The sequence below is a fragment of the Lynx rufus genome, unplaced genomic scaffold (assembly GCF_022079265.1).
Source record: "Lynx rufus isolate CCGP_SWC_20201006 ecotype Redwood Valley unplaced genomic scaffold, mLynRuf1.p SCAF_18, whole genome shotgun sequence".
NCBI lineage: Eukaryota > Metazoa > Chordata > Mammalia > Carnivora > Felidae > Lynx > Lynx rufus.
In genome coordinates, this window is record NW_025814832.1 from 12848666 (window position 1) to 12870171 (window position 21506).

A 21506-nucleotide genomic window follows, 5' to 3' on the forward strand; every position below is an offset into this window, starting at 1 on the left:
CCCAGTACCACTTGCTGAAGAGACTGTGTTTATTCCATTGGATATTCTTTCCTGCTTTGTCAAAGATTAGTTGGCCATACATTTGTGGGTCCATTTCTGGGTTTTCTATTCTGTTCCATTGATCTGAGTGTCTGTTTTCTTGCCATTATTTTTTTTTTAATTTTTTTTTAACGTTTATTTATTTTTGAGACAGAGAGAGACAGAGCATGAACGGGGGAGGGTCAGAGAGAGGGAGACACAGAATCTGAAACAGGCTCCAGGCTCTGAGCTGTCAGCACAGAGCCGGACGCGGGGCTTGAACTCACGGACCGCGAGATCATGACCTGAGCCGAAGTCGGCCGCTAACCGACTGAGCCACCCAGGCGCCCCTAGCCATTATTTTTAATTTGAGAGAGAGAGAGAGAGAGAGAGAGAGAGAGAGAGAGAGAGAGAAAGGGGAAAGACAGAGGGGAGAGAGAGAGAGAGAGAGAGAGAGAGAGAGAGAGAATGAATATCCTAAACAGGCTCCATGCTCAGCATAGAGCCCGACATGGGGCTCGATCCTACAACCCTGGGATCATGACCTGAGCTGAAATCAAGAGTCAGATGTTCAACTCACTGAGCCACCCAACTGCCCCTTAAGATTTTATTTTTTAATTTTTTTAATGTTTATTTATTTTTGAGAGAGAGAGAGAGACAGTGTGTGTATGTGTGTGTGTGTGTGTGTGTGTGTGTGTGTGTGTGTGTGTGTGAATGGGGGTGGGGGGAGCAGAGAGAGACAGAGACACAGAATCCAAAGCAGGCTCCAGGCTCTGAGCTGTCAGCACAGAGCCCGATGTGGGGCTCAAACTCATGAACTGTGAGATCGTGACCTGAGCCTAAGTCGGACGTTCAACTGACTGAGCCACCCAGGCACCCCAAGATTTTATTTTATTTATTTATTTTTTCAACGTTTTTTATTTATTTTTGGGACAGAGAGAGACAGAGCATGAACGGGGGAGGGGCAGAGAGAGAGGGAGACACAGAATCGGAAACAGGCTCCAGGCTCCGAGCCATCAGCCCAGAGCCTGACGCGGGGCTCGAACTCACGGACCGCGAGATCGTGACCTGGCTGAAGTCGGACGCTTAACCGACTGCGCCACCCAGGCGCCCCCCAAGATTTTATTTTTAAGTAACCTTCACACCCAACGTGGGGCTCGAACCCTGAGATCAACAGTCGCATGCTCCACTGACCAAGCCAGTCAGGTGCTTTTCCTGGTGTCTGTTTAAGTGGCTACTTAGTTTTATCATTCTCTTTTGAAATTCTTAATGTCTTAAAAAATTTTTTTTAATGTTTATTTTTGAGCGAGAGAGACAGAGAGAGGGAGGGAGGGGGAGGGGCCGAGACAAAGAATCTGAAGCAGGCTCCAGGCTCTGAACTGTCAGCACAGAGCCTCATGCAGGGCTTGAACTCAAACCACAAGATCATGACCTGAGCTGAAGTTGGACGCTTAACCTACTGAGCCACCTAGGTGCCCCTGAAATTCTTAATATCTTAAAAAATCTTGAAAATATATTCATTACAGTACCTAGAAGATGACGGTTGCATTGCACGAAACGGTATTTTTTCTTTCTTTTTTTTTCCAAAGGTTTTTTTTAATGTTTCATGTTTTTATTTAAATTCTAGTTAATTAACACACAGTATAATAGTTTCAGGAGTAGAGTTTAGTGATTTTTCACTTACATATTACACCCAGTGCTCATCACAACAAGTGCCCTCCTTAATACCCTTAATCACCTTAATACCTCCTTAATCACCCTTTTAGCCTAAATCCCCCACCCCCTACCTCCCCTGCAGCTCCAAGAAAGCACTCCAAATGTTAACTTACTGAACCTAAGGTTCATGTGGAGTGCCTTCTTGGAGCTTTGAATGTACTTCAAAGATGTGACACTAGGTGTCACTAACACATTGCGGTAAGAAAAGTGCAGCTGTTCCCTTGAAAGGAAATTATTTCCCCTAGCTTTTAGTGTATGTAGCTTTTACACTAAAGCTTTAGAGAAACATGCAAGGGCATATTTGAGGTAAATACCAATTAGTCTTTTATTTATTAGAAGTTGGGTGCCAGTAGACCTTGCCATGTCACGATTGCTAGCCAGGAACAATTTTTATGAGTTTCACTTGGGAGCAATATAAAGTCTATGATTTGGGTATCTGGCAAACAGAGGAAGTTTGAATATGGACCTGAATCAAAAAATTGTGTTCATTGAAAATAGGTCCTTATTTTGTTTGGTCTAGTCTCTTGTTTACTGGGAAGAGAAGTAAAGGATGGCTCTTTAGTCATCTGCAATAGAATAGCATTGATTGTCCTGGAATGAATGGAAGCAAAAATGAAGAATGATGTTACAACAACTTCTAGAATCCACCTGTATTAATAGAGAAAAATACTTTTGCTTAGAGTGTTTCTTACAGTGTCACTTTAGAAAAAGTCTTACATCTGAAGTTTAATTTTTCCTTGTGTTTTAATAGTGGCTTTATGTTACTTTTGTTGATTTAATATATGCACTCTACTTTGAGTTTGAAATTTATTACCACAAATTGGAATCTTGTTTGAAATATTTTTGATGTTTTTCTGTTCTAAAGCAGAAAGTATTCTTTGGACACAGACTTATGAGTGTGTGGAACGCAATTTTTTCTTTTGTTATAAATCCTCTTGTTTTAAATTTTATTGAATATATTAAATACAGTAAAGTACACAGGTCTTAAGTGTGCAGACTGAATTGTTTTATATGTATATAACCTTCTGTAGATCACTCAGAATAAGATATAGAACATTTGCAGCAACTCTGAAGAATTCCACTTCCCTGTTAATATTGTCCTCCCTATACCTCCAAATAACCAATATGCTGACTTCTACTGCCAGAGATTAGTTTTTCTGTTTTTGAACTTCATAAAAAATATCATAGATACCTGTGTTCTTTTATGTTTGGCTTCTTTCTCTTTTAACAGTATGACTATGAGATTCTTTCATGTTCTGTTCTTATTTTTTTTCTGTGTAGTATTTTATCATGAATACAACACATTTAAAGAAGTCCACTATATAGCCAATAGACATTTTTGGTTGTTTCCAGTTTTTGAGCATTATAAATAAAACTGCTCTGAATGTTATTTTATATGGTTGTTGGTGGACATATACTGTATCCATTTCTCTTGGATATATAGACCTAGAGTAGATTTGCCGTGTTATAGTGTATATGTATGTTTAACGTTAGTTCATATAACGAGTTTTCCAAAGTAGTTTTACCAATATGTACGCCCACTAGCAATGTATGAGAGTTTCATTTGCTCCATATTTCTCATTGGTTTTTGGTATTGTTAGCTTTTAAAATTTTTACCATTCTGGTAGGTGTGTACTAGTACCTCATTGTGGAGTTTGAAAGATGCTTTTTATTTTGCAATAATTTTAAACTTCCAGAAAATTTTATAATTAGTACAAGGAGCTCCTTGATTTACCCAAATTTACCGGTCATGGACATTTTGCCTCACTGGCTGTATCTTTCTCTCAGTTTTTTTATTTGTGCAGATTTTTTTCTGAACGGTTAATAAGTAGGAGAAATAATGTACCCCTTTTCCATAAATAATTCAGTATATATTCCTAAGAATAAGGCACATTATCTTATACAACTATAGCACTATCAAAACCAGGACATTTACATTTGATACAATACTGTTATGTAATCCACAATCCATTTTCTGATTTCATCATTTGTCCCAATAGTCTCCTTTATAGGTATTCTGACATTTTCACTTTTCTTTATGATTTTACTCTTTAAAAAATTTTAAAATTATTTATTTATTTATTTATTTATTATTTCCAAGTTAGTTAGCATATAGTGCAATAATGATTTCAGGAGTAGATTCCAGTGATTCATCCCCTATGTATAACACCCAGTGCTTATCCCAATAAGTGTCTTCCTTAATGCCCCTTACCCATTTAGCCCATCCCCCCACTCACAGCCCCTCCAGCAACCCTCAGTTTGTTCTCTGTATTTAAGAGTCTCTTATGTTTTGTCCCCCTCCTTGTTTTTATATTATTTTTGCTTTCCTTCCCTTAGGTTCATCTGTTTTGTATCTTAAATTCTGCATATGAGTGAAGTCACATGATATTTGTCTTTCTCTGACTAATTTCATTTCGCATAGTATGTTCTAGTTCCATCCACGTAGTTGCAAATGGCAAAATTTCATTCTTTTTGATTGCCAAGTAGTACTCCACTGTATAGATATACCACCTCTTCTTTATCTGTTCTTCTGTTGATGGACACTTGGGCTCTTTCCATACTTTGGCTATTGTTGATAGTGCTGCTGTAAAACATTGGGATGCATGTGTCCCTTCAAAACAGCACACCTGTATCCCTTGGGTAAAGACCTAGTTGTGCAATTGCTGGGTCATAGGAGAGTTCTATTTTTAATTTTTTGAGGAACCTCTATACTGTTTTCCAGAGTGGCTGCACCAGCTTGCATTTCCACCAGCAGTGCAAAAGAGATCCTCTTTCTCCACATCCTCACCAACATCTGTTGTTGCCTGAGTTGTTAATGTTAGCCATTCTGACAGGTGTGAGGTGGTATCTCATGGTGGTTTTGATTTGTATTTCCCTGATGATGAGTGATGTGGAGCATTTTTCCATATGTCTGTCAGCCATGTGGATATCTTCTTTAGAAAAGTGTCTATTCATGTCTTTTGCTCATTTCTTCACTGGATTGTTTGTTTTTTGGGTCTTGAGTTTGATAAGTTCTTTATAGAGGCATACAGTATGTACTCCTTTGTGTCTTTTTTTGTTTAGTGTATTTTTTAGATTCATCCATGTTGTTGTATGTTGTCATGGTTTGTGTTTTTGATTTTATTACATTGATCATGTTTTCATGGTCTTTATATATCTGGTACCAAGTACATTGTCTGGCAGTTAGTTGGATATATATATATATATATATATATATATATATATGTTTATATATATACATTTATGTATGTATGTGTACATGTACATGTATATATGTGTGTATATGTTTAGTAAATGTATTTTAAGATTTCAATATTTTGCTGAGTATTTTCATCTAAGAGTGCTAGAGAGTCAATTTTAGAAAGATACAAACTAAAGTTCATAATCGTTTGCTATTGGCTTACATCCCATTCCATTCCCAATCTGTCCCTTCTTCCTAAAGTCTCTATGTTTATTAATTAATAGCACCATACTTTTTCCATTTAGCCACATTGAAGCCTAGGGTCTATGCCACGTATTAGGAGATACAAATATCACTAAGACCTGAGTCCTGAGCAGATCACATTCTACATATGTGAGGTGTCACTACATAATTGCAGTCTGTGTCAGTGCTTCCCAGATGGGAGTGCTTTTGCCCGCAAGGAAACATTTGCCATGTTTGCAGACATTTTTTATTGTCACGATTGGGAGTTGCTACTGGCATCTAGTAGATGAAAGCCAGAGATGTGCAAAGCTTCCTACAATGTTTAGGACATTTTTGCTCAACAAAGCATTGTCCATTCCAAAATGTCAGTAGGGCTGAAGTTGAGAAACCCTGGCCTGTGAAATTCATGTTCCAGTGGAGGAATGAATGGAGCACCGCAGAGCACTGAGTAGTGAGGAGATGCCTGGGGGAGTTTCTGACACTTGCGCTGCCTAGTGAAATTTCATAATGTTAATATAAATAATAGCATCTGTAATTTGAATAATCAGAATATATCACACCATCATATTAGGTGCATCACCTATTATTCTCTATTATCCTGTCAATTTTACTATTTTTTTTTAAGATTTTTTATTTTTGAGTACTCTCTATACCCAACAATCAGGCTTGAACTCACAACCCTGACATCAAGAATTGCACACTCAAGATGCACACAAGAATCTTTGATTTAAGCCAGGCAGGCACCCCTTAGTTTCACTATTTAGTGTCATTCTCATTTTGTAGATAAAAAATTAAAGCTCATATTTAACCTTTAAAATGCACAGCCTCCCCACTATCAACATTCCACATCAGTAGTCCCCTTTATCTGTGGTTTTGCTTTCCACGATTTCCATTACCCACAGTCAGCTGTGGTCTGGAAGCAAACGATCCTGCATCTGTTGTATTGCCATAAGGTGAATAGTAGTCTAATACTACGTCACATGCCTGCATCATTCATCTCACTTCATCTCATCACGTAGGCATTTTATCATCTGACATCACCACAAAGAGAGTAAATACAGTACATTATGTTTTGAGAGAGAGACATTCGTATAACTTCTCTTATAGTATATTGTTATAATTGTCTTATTTCATTGTTGTTGTTAATCTCTTACTGTGCCTAATTTATAAATTAAACTTCACCATGGTATGTACATATAGGAAAATATATTTATAGGATTTCTTACTATCCACAGTTTCAGGCATCCACTGGAGGTCTTAGAATGTATCGCTCATAGATAAAGGGGGACTACTGTATAGTTTTGCCTTTCCATAATGTCATATAGTTGGAATCATACAGCATGTAGCTGTTTCAGATTGGCTTCTTTCACTTAGTAATACACATTTAAGTTACGCCCAAGTCTTTTCATGGCTTGATAGCTCATTTCTTTTTAGCACTAAATAATATTACATTGTCTGGATGTACCATAATTTATTTATGATAGATATCTTTAAAAAATTCAGATATAGCATACATACTCTAAAAAGTACAAACCTCAAGTCTGTAGTTTGAAGACTCTTTGTGTGTATATGTGATTATGTAAATGTGTATGTTTGTTTGTACCCATATGTAAATAAGTGAAGTAACATTGAGAACAAAATGTAGAGCATTTTTCTTACTTATATAGTTCCCCAGCCAATATTTCCCTTCCCCTCAGGTGAGATGATAACTATTCTGACCACAGATCTGTATTGAACGTCATATAAATAGAGGCACACAGTATGTACTCCTTTGTGTCTTTTTTTGTTCAGTGTATTTTTTAGATCCATCCATGTTGTTGCACGTTGTCATGGTTTGTATTTTTGATTTTTGATTTTATTACTGTGTTATATCCCACTGATTAGATATACCAATTGTTTAGCCATTATCCTTTTGGGATGGGCATATATGTTTCTATAATGAATATAGCTCCTATGAACATAATTGTAGATTTATGTGCTCTATTTTTGAGTATGTACTTAGGAGCAGCATTGCTGGGCCACAGGTCAGGCATATATTTAACTTGATTAGAAATTGCCTACAGGTTTTTCAAAGATGTTGAACCATGATACACTTTCACCTGCACTATCTGAGAGTTGTAGTTGCTCTGCTTCCTGCTACCATTGATGTTGTCATTCATTTTTTAAATCATCTTGTCAGTCTTACAAGTTCATAAGGTATCTATTTTTCAGAAGAACAATCTTAGGCTTCTATTTAATATAATGTTTCTTTTTGGTTAGATATCTATGCAAAACTATCTTCAGCCAACAGATTGTATCAGGATACATTTACAATACCAATCAAATATGACAAACTCAGTCTTTAAAAAAATTTTTTTTAACATTTATTTATTACTGAGAGACAGAGCGACACAGAGCATGAGCAGGAGAGGGGTAGAGAGAGGGGGAGACACAGAATCTGAAGCAGGCTCCAGGCTCTGAGCTGTTAGCACAGAGTCTGACGCGGGGCTCGAACTCACGATCTATGAGATCATGACCTGAGCTGAAGTCAGTTGCCTAACCAACTGAGCCACCCAGGCGCCCCCAAACTCAGTCTTTTAGAAGTAGAAAGAGGCTGTAATCCAAAATTGGCTTATCTGTAGCACTGTTTTCTCTCTTTCCAATTGGACATGTATTCTGCACAAAATAAAGTAACAAGTTAAAGGGAATCCAGTTTGTGTGTCTGAGTGATGATGAAGTGTTTATGACAGCTGCTAGGCTGACACTCTCTGTAATGGTGTTACATTGACTTCTGAACACCTTCCAGGCTGCTTCCAGCCATATGTGTCTGTGTAGTCTGAGTGGTTTTACATTAACATCTACCCTGAGTAAGATCTTTTGACTACAAAAGTGTTACTTTCAAATGGAAGATACCATTAGGGCTGCTTCAAAGCTCGGAATGGTATTTGGATTGGTGGTGCTGAAATAATGGCTGGGGTTTTGAAGTGTAAGGTCTAAATCTGTGTTGCATAACCAAAGGAACGTGTGAGTTTAAACTGCTTTTCTTTGATCTTCCTTTCAAAAATCAGACTGGAGGGGAAAGGTTAAAGTTGCCTTAAAGTACTCCTCTGTGTGTGCAAAAATTTGGAAGTATGAAAATATGATTACAAGTTCCATTCATTATTTGTGTTCTGTGGTTTTCATATTGTTCTTGAAACTCACTTCCTTCTTGCTCAAGTTTTGTATTTTGAATTTCGTGTCAAGACCAAAATATAGACTCAATTGCTGTCTGCTTTATGTGGTTAGCAAATATCTGTTCTATAAGTTGTTAGTCCTCAAAAATATGTGTTTCAGGTGGTTTTTGTGGTTTGCATTTTTTTTTTGATGGCATACACAGTAGGTTACAGAGATACTGACACTCTGACATTAACTGAATCATTTGTGGTTAGTTAGGCAAAAATAAAACAAAAACGTTATCCCTGTCTTCCTCCTAATTTTAAGAGCTTTCCAAAGCTGTTACTATTAGGAATCCTTTCTTCAAACTGTGCTGTCTTAAGTTTTTGAAATTGTTGGAACAGAGTTGTAAAACATAAAATAATGCCCTGGCAGTGACTTGTTGGAGAAAAAAGGCTTGAGGTTAAAAACTGTTTTGAATACAGTATATTAACAGGAGATTTTGATGCCTCTTTGGTCTGGTCATGTTTGGAGAATATTGTTTTTTGTTTCCTTACATCTAAAATGAAAATATATCATCAAATTGGCTCATGGGGTGATTCTAGAGAGAGACTATCAGCTCTCATTAGAGATTGCTTTGTAGTTATAATAGTTACTCATGTAGCTAGTGGAGTCATTTTGTTGCTTATTAATCGAATACCATGGTATAACGTCATACTTCTCACTCCTTTCCCTATATTCCTTTGTATTTTTGCTTTTCCTCCCAATTAAAAAAAAACTTGTGACTTCTAAAGTTAAAAAAAAAGTCATTAAATGTTCAGTTTTTTAAAGAACTTCATCGTCAGTTCAGTTGTGTGGTCTGTATGATTAGCACATGTGAAGTAGTTAGCAAAGTGGTAACTATACACTTGTACATTTAAATAGGCGAAGTGAGTTCCTTCTGTTGCTTTAAGAACTGAATTCCCTTAGTATAAGACCTCATCACCTCTTCATTCTCACTCTCTGTATTTTTGGGGGGGTATCAGGAAAGGTTAAAATTTATTTGTGGAATTTCCACATTTTTCCATACCTATATATGTAAATAAAAGTTAATTGACATTATTTTTTAGACCAATTATAGGTCTACCTAAAAATTGAGTAGAAAGTACAGAGAGTTCCCATGTATCCCCACACCACCGTATTTGCCCCTGTTTAACATCTTGCATTAGTGAGGTACATTTGTTAAAATTAATGAACCAATATTGATATGTTATTAATAACTTTATAGTTTACATTTTCTCCTTAATTAAAAAACTTTTATTTGGTGTTACCTTTTAAGGAAATGATGCTCTTTTTTTTTTTTTTTTTTTTAACATTTATTTATTTTTTTTGGGACAGAGAGAGACAGAGCATGAACGGGGTAGGGGCAGAGAGAGAGGGAGACACAGAATCGGAAACAGGCTCCAGGCTCCGAGCCATCAGCCCAGAGCCCGACGCGGGGCTCGAACTCACGGACCGCGAGATCGTGACCTGGCTGAAGTCGGACGCTTAACCGACTGCGCCACCCAGGCGCCCCAAATGCTCTTTTTTTAAAGAACTTCATTTTAGTTGTATCTGTGTGGTTAGTACATGTGGCACATTTAGAAAGATTGATAACTCTCTATTTGCATATTTAAATGTGCTGTTTTTAAAACATCATAGTTGGTAAGAAAACCTGTTGCAGGTAAAAACATCATATAAACACATAAAGATTGGAATGAGTGTAGGGTATTTGCTAGAGAGGGTGGAGACTGCCTTGTAAGAAGTGTTGCACAGATGATGTGCTGCTTTCCACCATGGTAATAGCCCTTTTACTGAGAGCTGTAAAACATAGGAAGTAATATACTGGTGGCTTCAAGAATGAGATGTACCAAATGTGTTTTATTGTATGGTATTATAACACATTTTCAGACATTAAATATTAATAACATGCTTTGAGAACAGTGGGGCAAAGTCAGATTTATGCTAAATACCATTAAGATTGAATAATGAGGCTGATATAGACCCAGTCATTTATTCATCCATTTATTCAACAAGCATCTTTTTGATTTAACTGTCTTTTATGTTACCTATTTTAGATATGCAATTTAATCATTACAGTTGCCTTCTTAGATATATCATCACCTCTATTTTATTTTTTGAGAGAGAGTGAGAGCAGGGGAGGGGCAGAGAGAAAGGGGACAGAGGATCTGAATTGGGCTCTGTGCTGACAGCTCAGAGCCTGGAGCCTGCTTCAGATTCTGTGTCTCCCTCTCTCTCTTTACCCCTCCCCCACTCGTGCTCTCTCTCTCTCTCTCTCTCTCTCTCTCAAAAATAAACATTAAGAAAAAAAATAGAGCCAAACTCATATTTAGCAAATTTGTATAGTTAATAAACACAAGTCCAGTTTGTTTTCTACTAAAATAAACTGTTGGAATATTTGATGTGGTTGATGTGTGATATTTGCAACCTATGATCCTGGCATATTGTTGTATGTACTTGCCATTGTACTTGTCATTGTTGTACTTTCCCTTGATTTTGGGAAAAGAATAAAACTTCCAGGGTCCCACCTGTGGGCTGCTTTTACTCTGTCAGACTTTCCAAGTGGAACCGGAGCCATTACTGGTGTGGAGAACTCTGACATGAAAGATATTTTTGATTGAAAGTCTGCATGTGCATGAGATAAACATGGGGAATTTTTTTCTTTTGTCTTTCATGTCTGGTGTCTTGGTTTTCAATTCATATTTCTAGCCTGGAAATCATCTGCTATATATGCTGTACCCATTTTGAAAAAAAATAGGCAAATTAATACTTCTTTTTAATTTTTTTTAAATATGAAAACTTGTTAAAGTATCAAGAAAAAGAACTACTAGTCATTATCTTTTGTTTGAGCTGTTTGAGTTCCAGGGAAAGTATAGCAATTTTTGTGTGTTTCCTGTCTTTAACAGAGACGGAATTTTCTTTGAATGTTAGTATGAATTTTTACAAATCAATATTTTTCACTTCAAGAGATGGATATCATGTCGCTATAACCAAGCCATTGTACCTTGTTGAAGGGAGGGTTCCTTATTTATTACTGGATTTGGAATTAAGATATGAATTTGATTAGCTACAAAGAGTTCTACCTTTTTCTTGAAATGAGTTCTTGAGTCTCATTCATATTCTGAACTATTCATCATATATACATGTGGTAATCAAGGGTCCTTCAGGACAAAAGTCTTACATCATTTTCCCTGATGGCAGGCCACTACAATAAAGACTATTTATATAGTTAGTTTGAGGCAGCATTACTTTTCAGAGGATACTGACCTGCATTTCATTCGCTGTGCACAATAGATTTAAATCCATAATGTCTTAGAATCAGGGAACTGTAGTGGGCAAGAGACTTTAACAGTTATTCATGGAATAGTATAACTAATTCCAATAAGCATATGAAAGGTGTTTGATCCATCTCCTTAGTCATGAAGAAAATACAAATTAAAACCACAGTGAAAGTCCCATTGAACACGCCAGAGTGCCTGATACAAACTGTTGGTGAGGAAGTGAGCAGGTAGAACTCTTTTTCATTGCTGGTGGAAGTGTCAATTTGTACAATCACTGTAGAAAACTATTTTGTTGAAATCTACAAAATATGCACATATGCCTAATATAGGAGCAATTCTAACTAGTAGATTTATACCCAGGAGAAATATATATATATATATTCACTAAATGAAATGTGCAAGAATATTCATAACAGTATTCTTTACAATGTTCTTTTAAAAATGCTAAAATCATGGCTCTCCTACAACTGTAAAATGGAACAGATGTCATAGATTTTATTTAACTCATTAATAAATGAGGTGTTTGGCAAGTTGTTACAGCTGGTTCAAGGGAGAATCTGAAGAACCAATATAGGCAATTAGAAATACTACAATGAACTTTTTACAAGGTGCAAACCTGGTTAATATACTACTGAAACTAAAATGTACTGCCTGGAATCATCTTTTTTATAGAGTGGAATTCAATTGTATCTCTTCCAGACAAAATTCACTTGCATTTCTGTGGACAAGAGTCAGTTACCATCAGATTTCTATAACTTACAATATTGCAGAACAAGGGTATAGATGCATATAAAATCAAATAACCCCAAAGGGTCCACTAGACACTCTTGGTAATCCATTGAAAGGACATATAGTGACCTTTTTCTCATTTGAAAGTTTTTTCAATTTTTCCTGACATCTTAAGAGCCAAGAACTAGAAACAACCTGGAAGTCCACCAATGGTAAAATGGATAAATTGTAATATTTTTCACACAGTGGAAATCTGTATAGCAATAGAAATTTAAAAACTACAATAAAAAAATAAAAAAACCAACCGTATGCAACAACATGAATGAATTTCATACATATGTAATTCACAAAAGAGTGTATACTGTGTGATTCTATTTGCATAAATTTGAATGAGTAAAATTTATATGTAATGAAGTCAGGATAGTGGTTATGATTATTCTTGAGTTGGGTTTGTGACTGGGAAAGGGGTGTGAGGGACCTTCTGAGTATCTGTCATGTTCTGTTTCTTGATGTCTGTGCTGGTAACAGAGGTATTTTAACATGGAAAATTGATTAAGCTGTACATATATGTATGATTGAGGTGTTATTTCTGTGTCTGTTATTCAACAATGTTTGATAAAAAGAATTAACTGCAGACACAATTCTCCATTTGACTGGTATCTAAAAGGGAAGTTGGGGGTGTAAATATGTACTCTTGTCCTAATTCTGTGTCATAAAGCATTATTATTGTCCACGGTATTTGATTGACTTTTCTATTTTGTAGTCATATATCTTTGAAAAGTCATCATGATTTCAGAAACAAGTTTGGTTCTGAGGGCTAGATGACCTTCATTTGCTTTTAGAATTTTCTAGAGGTAGTTATAAACTCCCACAACTTTTATAGCCCTTTCCCTGTGTGTATTGTCTCGGCTGTTATAATTTCCCTTTGCCTTAGATTGAGTTGTGAGATTCTAAACTTGTACTCTCCCCCCCACTTTTTTGGTTTGGTATGTAATTTGCATATTTTCACCATGCGAAAGCTATTTTCTATGGTTGGAAAAGATTTTTTTCCTACAGTGTGAACAAATCATTCTTTGTTCTCCTTATTGTGCCTCCAAACTGGTACGTCCGGTTTATGCTCCAAACAACAAAAGTCTGTCATCAGAAATTAAAATGCCAGTAAGAACAAAGGCAGAGACCCATGAGGAACTCTTGGAGAGGTTTCCTCCCTGTTTGCTCCTCTCCCCAAGTTACCACAGTTGCCAGGAAGTTGGAACATTGCTTGGTACAACTCCTTCCTTGTAGTTCTGCCCTTGTATTTATTATTATTGTTGGTTTAAAAATGAACTTAACGCTCCTGGTAATTCTTGTCAGGATATATAAAATCCTCATCTCTGAGATTTTTTTTCCCCATTTTCAGTGAGCTCTTTTTTAAGAAATGTAAAAATCACTTTGAAAGCCTTTAAAAACTTAATCAGTTTTGACACGCATTTATTTGAGAGCAGAATTACCAGTGAACATGCTGTATAAAATTATTAGAGGCAATTGAAAGCGGCAGCTAAAGCCGAGCCTGTAAGGACATATCCAACTTGTGTTCTTTCTAAAATGTGCACGTCTTATCTGTACACACTTTGTTGGCACTCTTCTGAAATAGTATTCCAGTGTAGCATTTGTACACATTATTTGGAGAGTTCTCTCATCTCAGAAATTTGGCATTTGAGACTCACTTAGGATACTTTGGAATTATGCTTCTAACAATGTTGATTTTAACATAGTCACAAATATTTGTAAATAGTGACAGAATGTTTCTTCATCCCTCCCTTCCCTTATGTTACAATTAAAGATTCAAGGATCTTAACTTAGAGGTAATAAAGGATGGGTAATAAATGTGGGATGCATTTTGTAATCAGTCCTAATGTTTTTTCTTACCTTTTGCGGTATATTTAAAGAGGGATTTAGAGTAGAAGCTTAGAATAGAATAGAGCATTTAGGTCTGTTTTGAAAGCTGTTATGCTGGAGAGCATGGTGTGTTCAGATTTCAAAATGTTTTTCAATGTCAGAGTAAAGCTCATGTGAATTAAATCCAGTGTTAACAAATGTTTATCATATTGTGAGAATGCCAAGACAGGTTTGCCTTGTTCTTTATTATTTAGTATAATTTAGTACACATAGGTCAGTTAAATATGATTAGACTTTTATTTTTTATTTTACTTTACTTTAAGGCTTTATTTGATAGAACCAAAAGCTAAATGCTAGATCTGTGGAATATGGCCATAATAGTACACAGCAGATTTTGTGTTAGAATATTATGATTTGTTAAAAGTATGAATGTATATTTGTTAGAGTGAGAAGTGTTTTTCATTGCTCTGAATTACAATTTCAGTGCAACTTCTACAATATTGTTTTATAATTTTTTATTTCCTTGTAAGTAGAATAGTCTGTATATTGAAGAATATTATTTATCCATTTTTATATCCCCATTTTGGTGGAGATAGCTAATAATAACTCTATAATATAAATGTATTACATTAGTGACATACCTTTCAGCAAAAGTGTGCTTAATATCAGCAAGATCATACTTTTTAGATTTTAGAGAATGTGTGATTCCTGTGTTGGGTGGGAGGTTGAACAAAGTGACCTTTTAAGGCTTTTTCTAAATTTTAAATTCTGTTCTATAATATTAAACTGTAGACTTAAGAGCTACAGTATATAATGGCCATGTTTTTCATGTAGAAAATTAATGTTCACAAAGGAGTTTGTAGAGAGCTAAATTCTTATCTTTTGCTATACTGAGTTTATAGTTTGGTGTGTTTAATTGGTGATAGGTGGTGCTGTTGTTGCACAGTTGGTGAGAAGAGCCTAGCATTCCTCAAACCTGCATCCCAAGTGCTATAGAGAGATTTGCCATTGTGGCCAGCGAATAAGTTTATAGTAATTTTTATAGGCAGAATGAATATGATGGCTCTTTAGGCATCACCATAAGTTAACATTTATAAGAAACAAAATATTTATAGTTTGCAGTCCTTAAATTCAGACAGAAGAGAAGCTGAAGATCTGAAAAAGTAGTTAAAGGAAGTGCTGCAGATTTACAGTTTAATATTGAAAGCTTTATAAGCCTTTTATCTTATATATGTTGTTTATATTTTAAACTGCTTGTTTGGCAGGCCCTATTGAAAAAAAACTACCATCCGCATGTTTCTCTTATTGAATGTTTATTACATGTGTTGTAAGTTCTTGAGTATTTAGAACTAGTTTTATAATTTTGGCCATTTTCCCCATCTGATATCACATATTCCATCAAACGCTTGAGAGTTATGAAAATGTATCAGGGACTAAATTATCACTTAAAGCAGTCTTAACTAATTCTAGTTTAATCTGCTCAATACTTCAATTAGCAGCAAACTGTTCTCTTGAATCACTAATTTGGAAAAGCAGTTGTTTTTACACTTGACACATATATTGTCATACCCTTTTACCTTTGGATTAATATACTACTGTACTCTTTATATCTGAGGAATAAATCTGATATGACTCAAAACGAACATTCTTACAGTGTTTGATCTATGTGTGTAATAAAAATGATGACATTTAAAGATGCTTATATATTACTTCTTTAATTCATAGAATATTGAAATGATTAGTATTTTGAGGTTTTTTGGCACCTTTACCTTTTAAGTTTATAAATGCAAAATAATACAGGCTTATGGGAGGTGAGGGGAGTGGAGAGATGTTGGTCAAAGGGTACAGAGTTGCAATTATGTAGGATGAGTAAGTCTAGAGATATAATGTTCAGGCATGATGCCTGTAGTTAATAACACTGTGTTGAATACTTTAAAAATGTTGAGGGTAGATTTCATGTGTTCTCATCATACAAAAAAGGAGGAAATGACTGCAGTAATAATTTTATTATGTATGCATATGAAACCATCATGTTGTACACCTTAAATATCTATGATTTTAATTCAAAATATATTAAAAAAAGAGAAATATATAGGTTTATAGATGCTAAATGATTTGTTCAAAGTCGTTAACAGGAAGGTAGTTGCAGAACCATAACCTGGTGCACAGGTTATTCATGTTCCACTATGTGTTCTTTGCAGTATGTTTTGCTTTTTCTCCTTTACAACATATTTGCAGAAATTACTGCATTTAAGTTCTGTGTTTCAGAATACTAAGAATATTTGCCTTTTTGTTACGTGGAACACCTGGTACTAATTAAAAAAATCATAGTTGCTCTGCTCTAAAATGAAAGGCAATCATGCAGGAACTGAGCAGACTAACAGGAGTTTCTTAAAGATAAGAATTATAGACTTTAAGAGCAGATCATTCATTTTCCTGTTTATATTAAGTGTGTGCTCTTATCATTTTCTAAAAATATTTGTGGTAATTTAAATATGAATATGCTGAATGTGTATGAACAACCATAAATGTGTGTGTCTCTGTGTGTACATATATTACATTTCAGACAAAAAATAGTGATAAAATTTAGGAGATCTTGTTTTCGTATAATCATGTTCTGACCTGTATTTTCATTTACGGAAATTTTTTGTCTTCTCATGCAGATCAGTGGGGAAGCACAGGAGCTCTTTTCTGTTCGACATGGCCCCATTCGAGCGGCTAGAATCTTGCCTGCTCCACAGTTTGGTGAGTGTAGCCCTTAAGAAGAAACAAATCATTTAGGAGTTTCTCTTTTATTGGTCTTGGACTACAGACAGCAAGAATGATAACTAAAGTCTGTTTTCCTCCAAGTGTCCATGCCCCATCCTTTCCTCCCCACAAGATAAATTCTTGTTCTGTCAGTTGAGATGGAAATAGGTAATCTTAACCAATTCAATATGGCCATTCACATTCTACTGTGGTTTTGATTTATCTTCATCCTCTTTGATCTCAATTTAGCCTCTGACTTTGCTGGCTCTTTCTTGAAACCCTCTTCTCTCTTGGTTTTCATGGCATCACTCTTCCCAGATCCCTTCCTTGCTGACTGTACTGCTTTTGTTATGCTTCTGGCTTAGCTTTCTTCTGTGGGTATTCCCCAAGTCTCTGTTGTTCTCATGTCTTTGCTCTTCTTCGCAGTTATTCTTAAACTGCCTTGGAGAGCTTGGTTTTCACCATTATCTCGCTTGTGGATAAGTCTGCTGTCTACATTTCCAGCCTTGTCAGGAGTACAGTTTCGGGCTTTTGACCTTTAATCTCTGCTTTAAAAATGAATACTTCTTAATGTTGTATTTAAATATTATGTATGTTTTGATTTAAAAAGTCAAATATGTGTTTAAATTAAATATGCTATTTGGGTGCCTAATAACTCCTGACTCTTTAGTGATATGTTTTCTCATTAATTTGCCTGTGTTCACTCAGAATGTTTTTGCACGAGCAATGAAAACATAGTCATTTTAATCTTGTTTGCATACTCTAAAATCTTTTTAAAAAGAGGATATTAAAAAGTCTAATTCTGTTTTTAAAGTTTACTAGAAGTTGGATAATCTTCCTTATAATACTTCATTTAGCTTATAATTCTCTAAACTGGTGAGAATGAAGTTCATTAAAACTTACTACTGTGTGCGTTATGCACTAACCATATGTGTAAGTAATGTCAGGGATCAATGATTAAATCTGCTTAATTGAAATGGGAAGGGTGGAGGTAACAAGGCAACAGCATCCTGCAGTCATGTAGAGATTTTTCTCCTTGTTATTGGGCTGTATGACACATCCAGAGTTCAGCTGTCTCTCCTTTGCTCTCTCTCACTCTCTCTTGCTCTGATTTTTATTGCATTTGAGTTTTGGTGAAATCCTTTAACAAGGAAGATTGTTGAACATCTTTTTCTGGAAGGTTTTTGGAGTAGCCAGCCTTCTCTTTGGGTAGTTGGACTCAAGAACAACTTTATTATTAAAAGACTCTGCTATGTCTTTGTTTCTTTTGTATGTAATTCAGAGGCAGATTTTTCTCCTTTCAGTTCATTTATGAAGCTCTTTTATATATGTCAGTTATTGATTTCCCATGTTTTTCAACTTTTACTTTGGGCAGAAATACTTCGTGAGAGAGTATAAAGCTATAAAAGTTATTGTTGGTAGTAGAATTTGAATATGCTTAATTTATTTTATCTAATTAAAGATTTCTCTTCTATAATATAATATTTAAAAATATAATATTATATTTAAAATATAATTTCACACAGCTAAATGTTCTTGTGCAAAAGTTACATATGTATCACTTTTGTTGTATTTGATTAATTTTTAGGTTTGTTTTCACTGAAGTTCTACATGTGACTGATCACATAAAATTTGTAATGGAAAATAGAATACCCCATCCCTCTCTTTCATCCATTTTGCTTTGTGTGATCATTTTGATGGAGTAAGTTCTTTAGTAGCTTCTGGAAAAAAGATGTGTGGTAAATCTTGTTTGTCTGAAGTTGTCTTTATTCTTTCTTAATTCTTGATTGCTAATTTGGCTGGCTAACAAATACTTTTTTGTAAATGGTGTTCAGAATTTTTAAGGCATTCATCTAGTGTTATGGTTGAAGAGTCTGAAGCCATTTTGATACCTTTTTCTTTGTCTATGGCTTGTTTTTCTCTGGGAACTAGCATAATGTTAGTCTTGTTCCCAGTGTTATCAAACTTTACAATGATGTTTCTTAGCTCATACATTGTCCTGGGCCCCTTCAGTGAGGATGAAAATTAGTGCAGTTTTAGAAAATTTCTTTAAATTTATTTTTTGATACCTTCTTTTAGTTTTATTTGTTCTCTCAGGTACTTACATTATTTGGCTGTTATACTCTCTAGAATGATTAATTTTATTTTTTATTTTTTTAATTTTTATTTTTTAATGTTTATTTTTGAGAGAGAGAGAGAGAGAGAGAGAGAGGCAGAGCATGAGGGGGGGGGGGCGGGCAGAGCGAGAGGGAGACACAGAATCCGAAGTAGGCTCTAGGCTCTGAACTGTCAGCACAGAGCCCAATGCAGGGCTTGAACTCACGAACCATGAGATCATGACCTGAGCTGAAGTTGGGTCGGATGCTCAACCAACTGAGCTACCCAAGTGCCCCTAGAATGATCAGTTTTAAAAAACAATTTCTTTCCTTTTCTTTTTGGGAGATTGTCTCCCTCAGGATTATAAACTCTTCTGTTGAATAATTCTTTTCTATTATCATGTTTTTCTTTTTTTTCCTTATTTTTTAAAAAAATGTTTATTTATTTTGAGGAAGAGAGCATACACGTGCATGCATGAGTGCACGAGAGAATTCCAAGCATGCTCTGCTCTGTCAGCTCAGAGCCCAGTGTGGGGCTCCATCCCATGAACTGTGAGATCGTGACCTGAGCTGAGATCAAGAGTTGGACTTAACTAACTGAGCCACCCAGGCACCTCTATACTAACTTGTTTTTCTTAATCTTACCTTCTCATACCCAACAATTCGCTCTCCCTCTCTGCCTACTCCCTTCTTATCCTCTCTCCCTCTCCTCTCCCTCTTCTTCTCTTTTCTTTCTTTCTTGATGTAATTTACATATAAATATTACCAACTAGAATCCAGTGATATATGCAAAGAATGATATATCATGACCGAGTAAGATATTTCAGAAATACAAGGTTAGTTAACATTTGAAAATCATTCAGATCATTCAGTGTAATTTGTATTAATAGAACAAAGAAGAAAATCCAGATGAGCATCTTATTAGAAGTGGAAAAAACCTTTGATAAAATTCAGTAATCATTTATGATTAAAAAAACCTTTCCACAAATTAGGATAGAAACATCCTCAGTATGATAAAGATTATAAAAAACCTACAGCTTACATTATACTTAATAGTGATATATTAAATACTTTCTGCTGAGTTTGGGATAGCTTCTACCTCAACTTTTATTTATCTTTGAATGTAGGTCCTAGACATTACAATAGGCAAGAAAAATAAATAAAAGGTGTAAATACTAGAATGAAAGATGTAAAATTGTCTTTATTCATCGATAACTTGATTGTATATATGGAAAATGCAAAAGAACCTATAAACTTTAGAATTAAGAAGTGAATTTAGCACAGTTGTTGAATCCAGGTTCATTAGATCTTTTGTGAACTGATCCCCTCACTGTATTTTTCCAGCATCATTTTCAGCCATCCTTTTAAAAAAATATTTTTTTAAGTTTATTTATTTAATTTTGAGAGAGGGACAGCATGAGAGGGGAGAAGGGCAGAGAGAGAGAGAGAGAGAGAGAGAGAGAGAGAGAAAACGAGAGAGAGAGAGAGAGAGAGAGAGAGAGAGAGAGAGAGAGAGAATCCCAAGCAGGCTCCATGCTGCTAGCACAGAACCCAGTGCAGGGCTCGGACCCACGAACCATGAGATGGTGACTTAAGCTGAAACCAAGAGTCAGATGCTTAACTGATTGAGCCACCCAGGTGCATGCATTTTCAGCCATCCTTAAAGAGTGTCTCACATCTTCTTCCTTGCTCTGATAGTACTCCTTTGTGATAGTTGTACTGAACTTCTTTCATTTCCTCAAATGATCCATTCTCTTTAAGGTCATTTCATTGCTATTTCCTTTTCTGGAATTCTCATGTTCTGCTGACCCTTTTGCTCCATATTCAATTTAATAGTATGTGCTGATGTACGATTTACTCTCCTTTTTTTAATTTTAGTTGCTCATTTACCTCTTGTTAGATTGTTTTTGTTTTAAAGATTTTATTATTTTAAGTATTCTCTACACCCAACATGGGGCTTGAACTTGCAACCCCTAGATCAAGTGTGACATGCCCCACTGACAGAGCCAGCCAGGCAACCGATACCTCTTGGCTAGATTTGTATTCTGTCTTCATATCTTTCGCACCTCACCAAGTACTTGTTTCAAGGTGTTAATAAATATTTGTTGAGAGTTGTTACATGGTGGGGCACCTGTGTGGCTCAGTTGGTTGAGTGTCTGACTTCAGCTCAGGTCATGATCTCATGGTTTGTGAGTTCGAACCCCGCAGCAGGCTCTCTGCTTTCAGTGTGGATCCTGCTTCAGATCATCTGTACCCTCCTCTCTCTGTACCTCCCCTGCTCTCTCTCTCTCTCTCAAAAATAAAATAAAAACATTAAAAAAAAAGAAAAAAAAAGAAAGTTGCTTCAAAAGATGGTAAGATCTTTTGAAAATTATGACCCAGAAGAAAAGCAGGTTCCCTTTCTGTAGGTGTTTCTGTGGAAAGTCTGTCCTTTAAAAGTGAGAA

The 21506-nt window shown here is 35.6% G+C and overlaps 1 protein-coding gene across 6 annotated transcripts in view; it reads left to right on the forward strand.

Annotated features, from left to right (window-relative positions):
• The window catches only part of BCAS3 (BCAS3 microtubule associated cell migration factor), a 616861-nt gene that overhangs the window by 36177 nt on the left and 559178 nt on the right, over positions 1-21506 (forward strand). For all 6 annotated transcript variants that reach the window (XM_047080915.1, XM_047080917.1, XM_047080916.1 and 3 more), the window contains one exon: positions 16881-16962. In XM_047080915.1, the coding sequence (XP_046936871.1) occupies positions 16881-16962 (82 nt within the window). The remainder of the gene's footprint in view (positions 1-16880; positions 16963-21506) is intronic.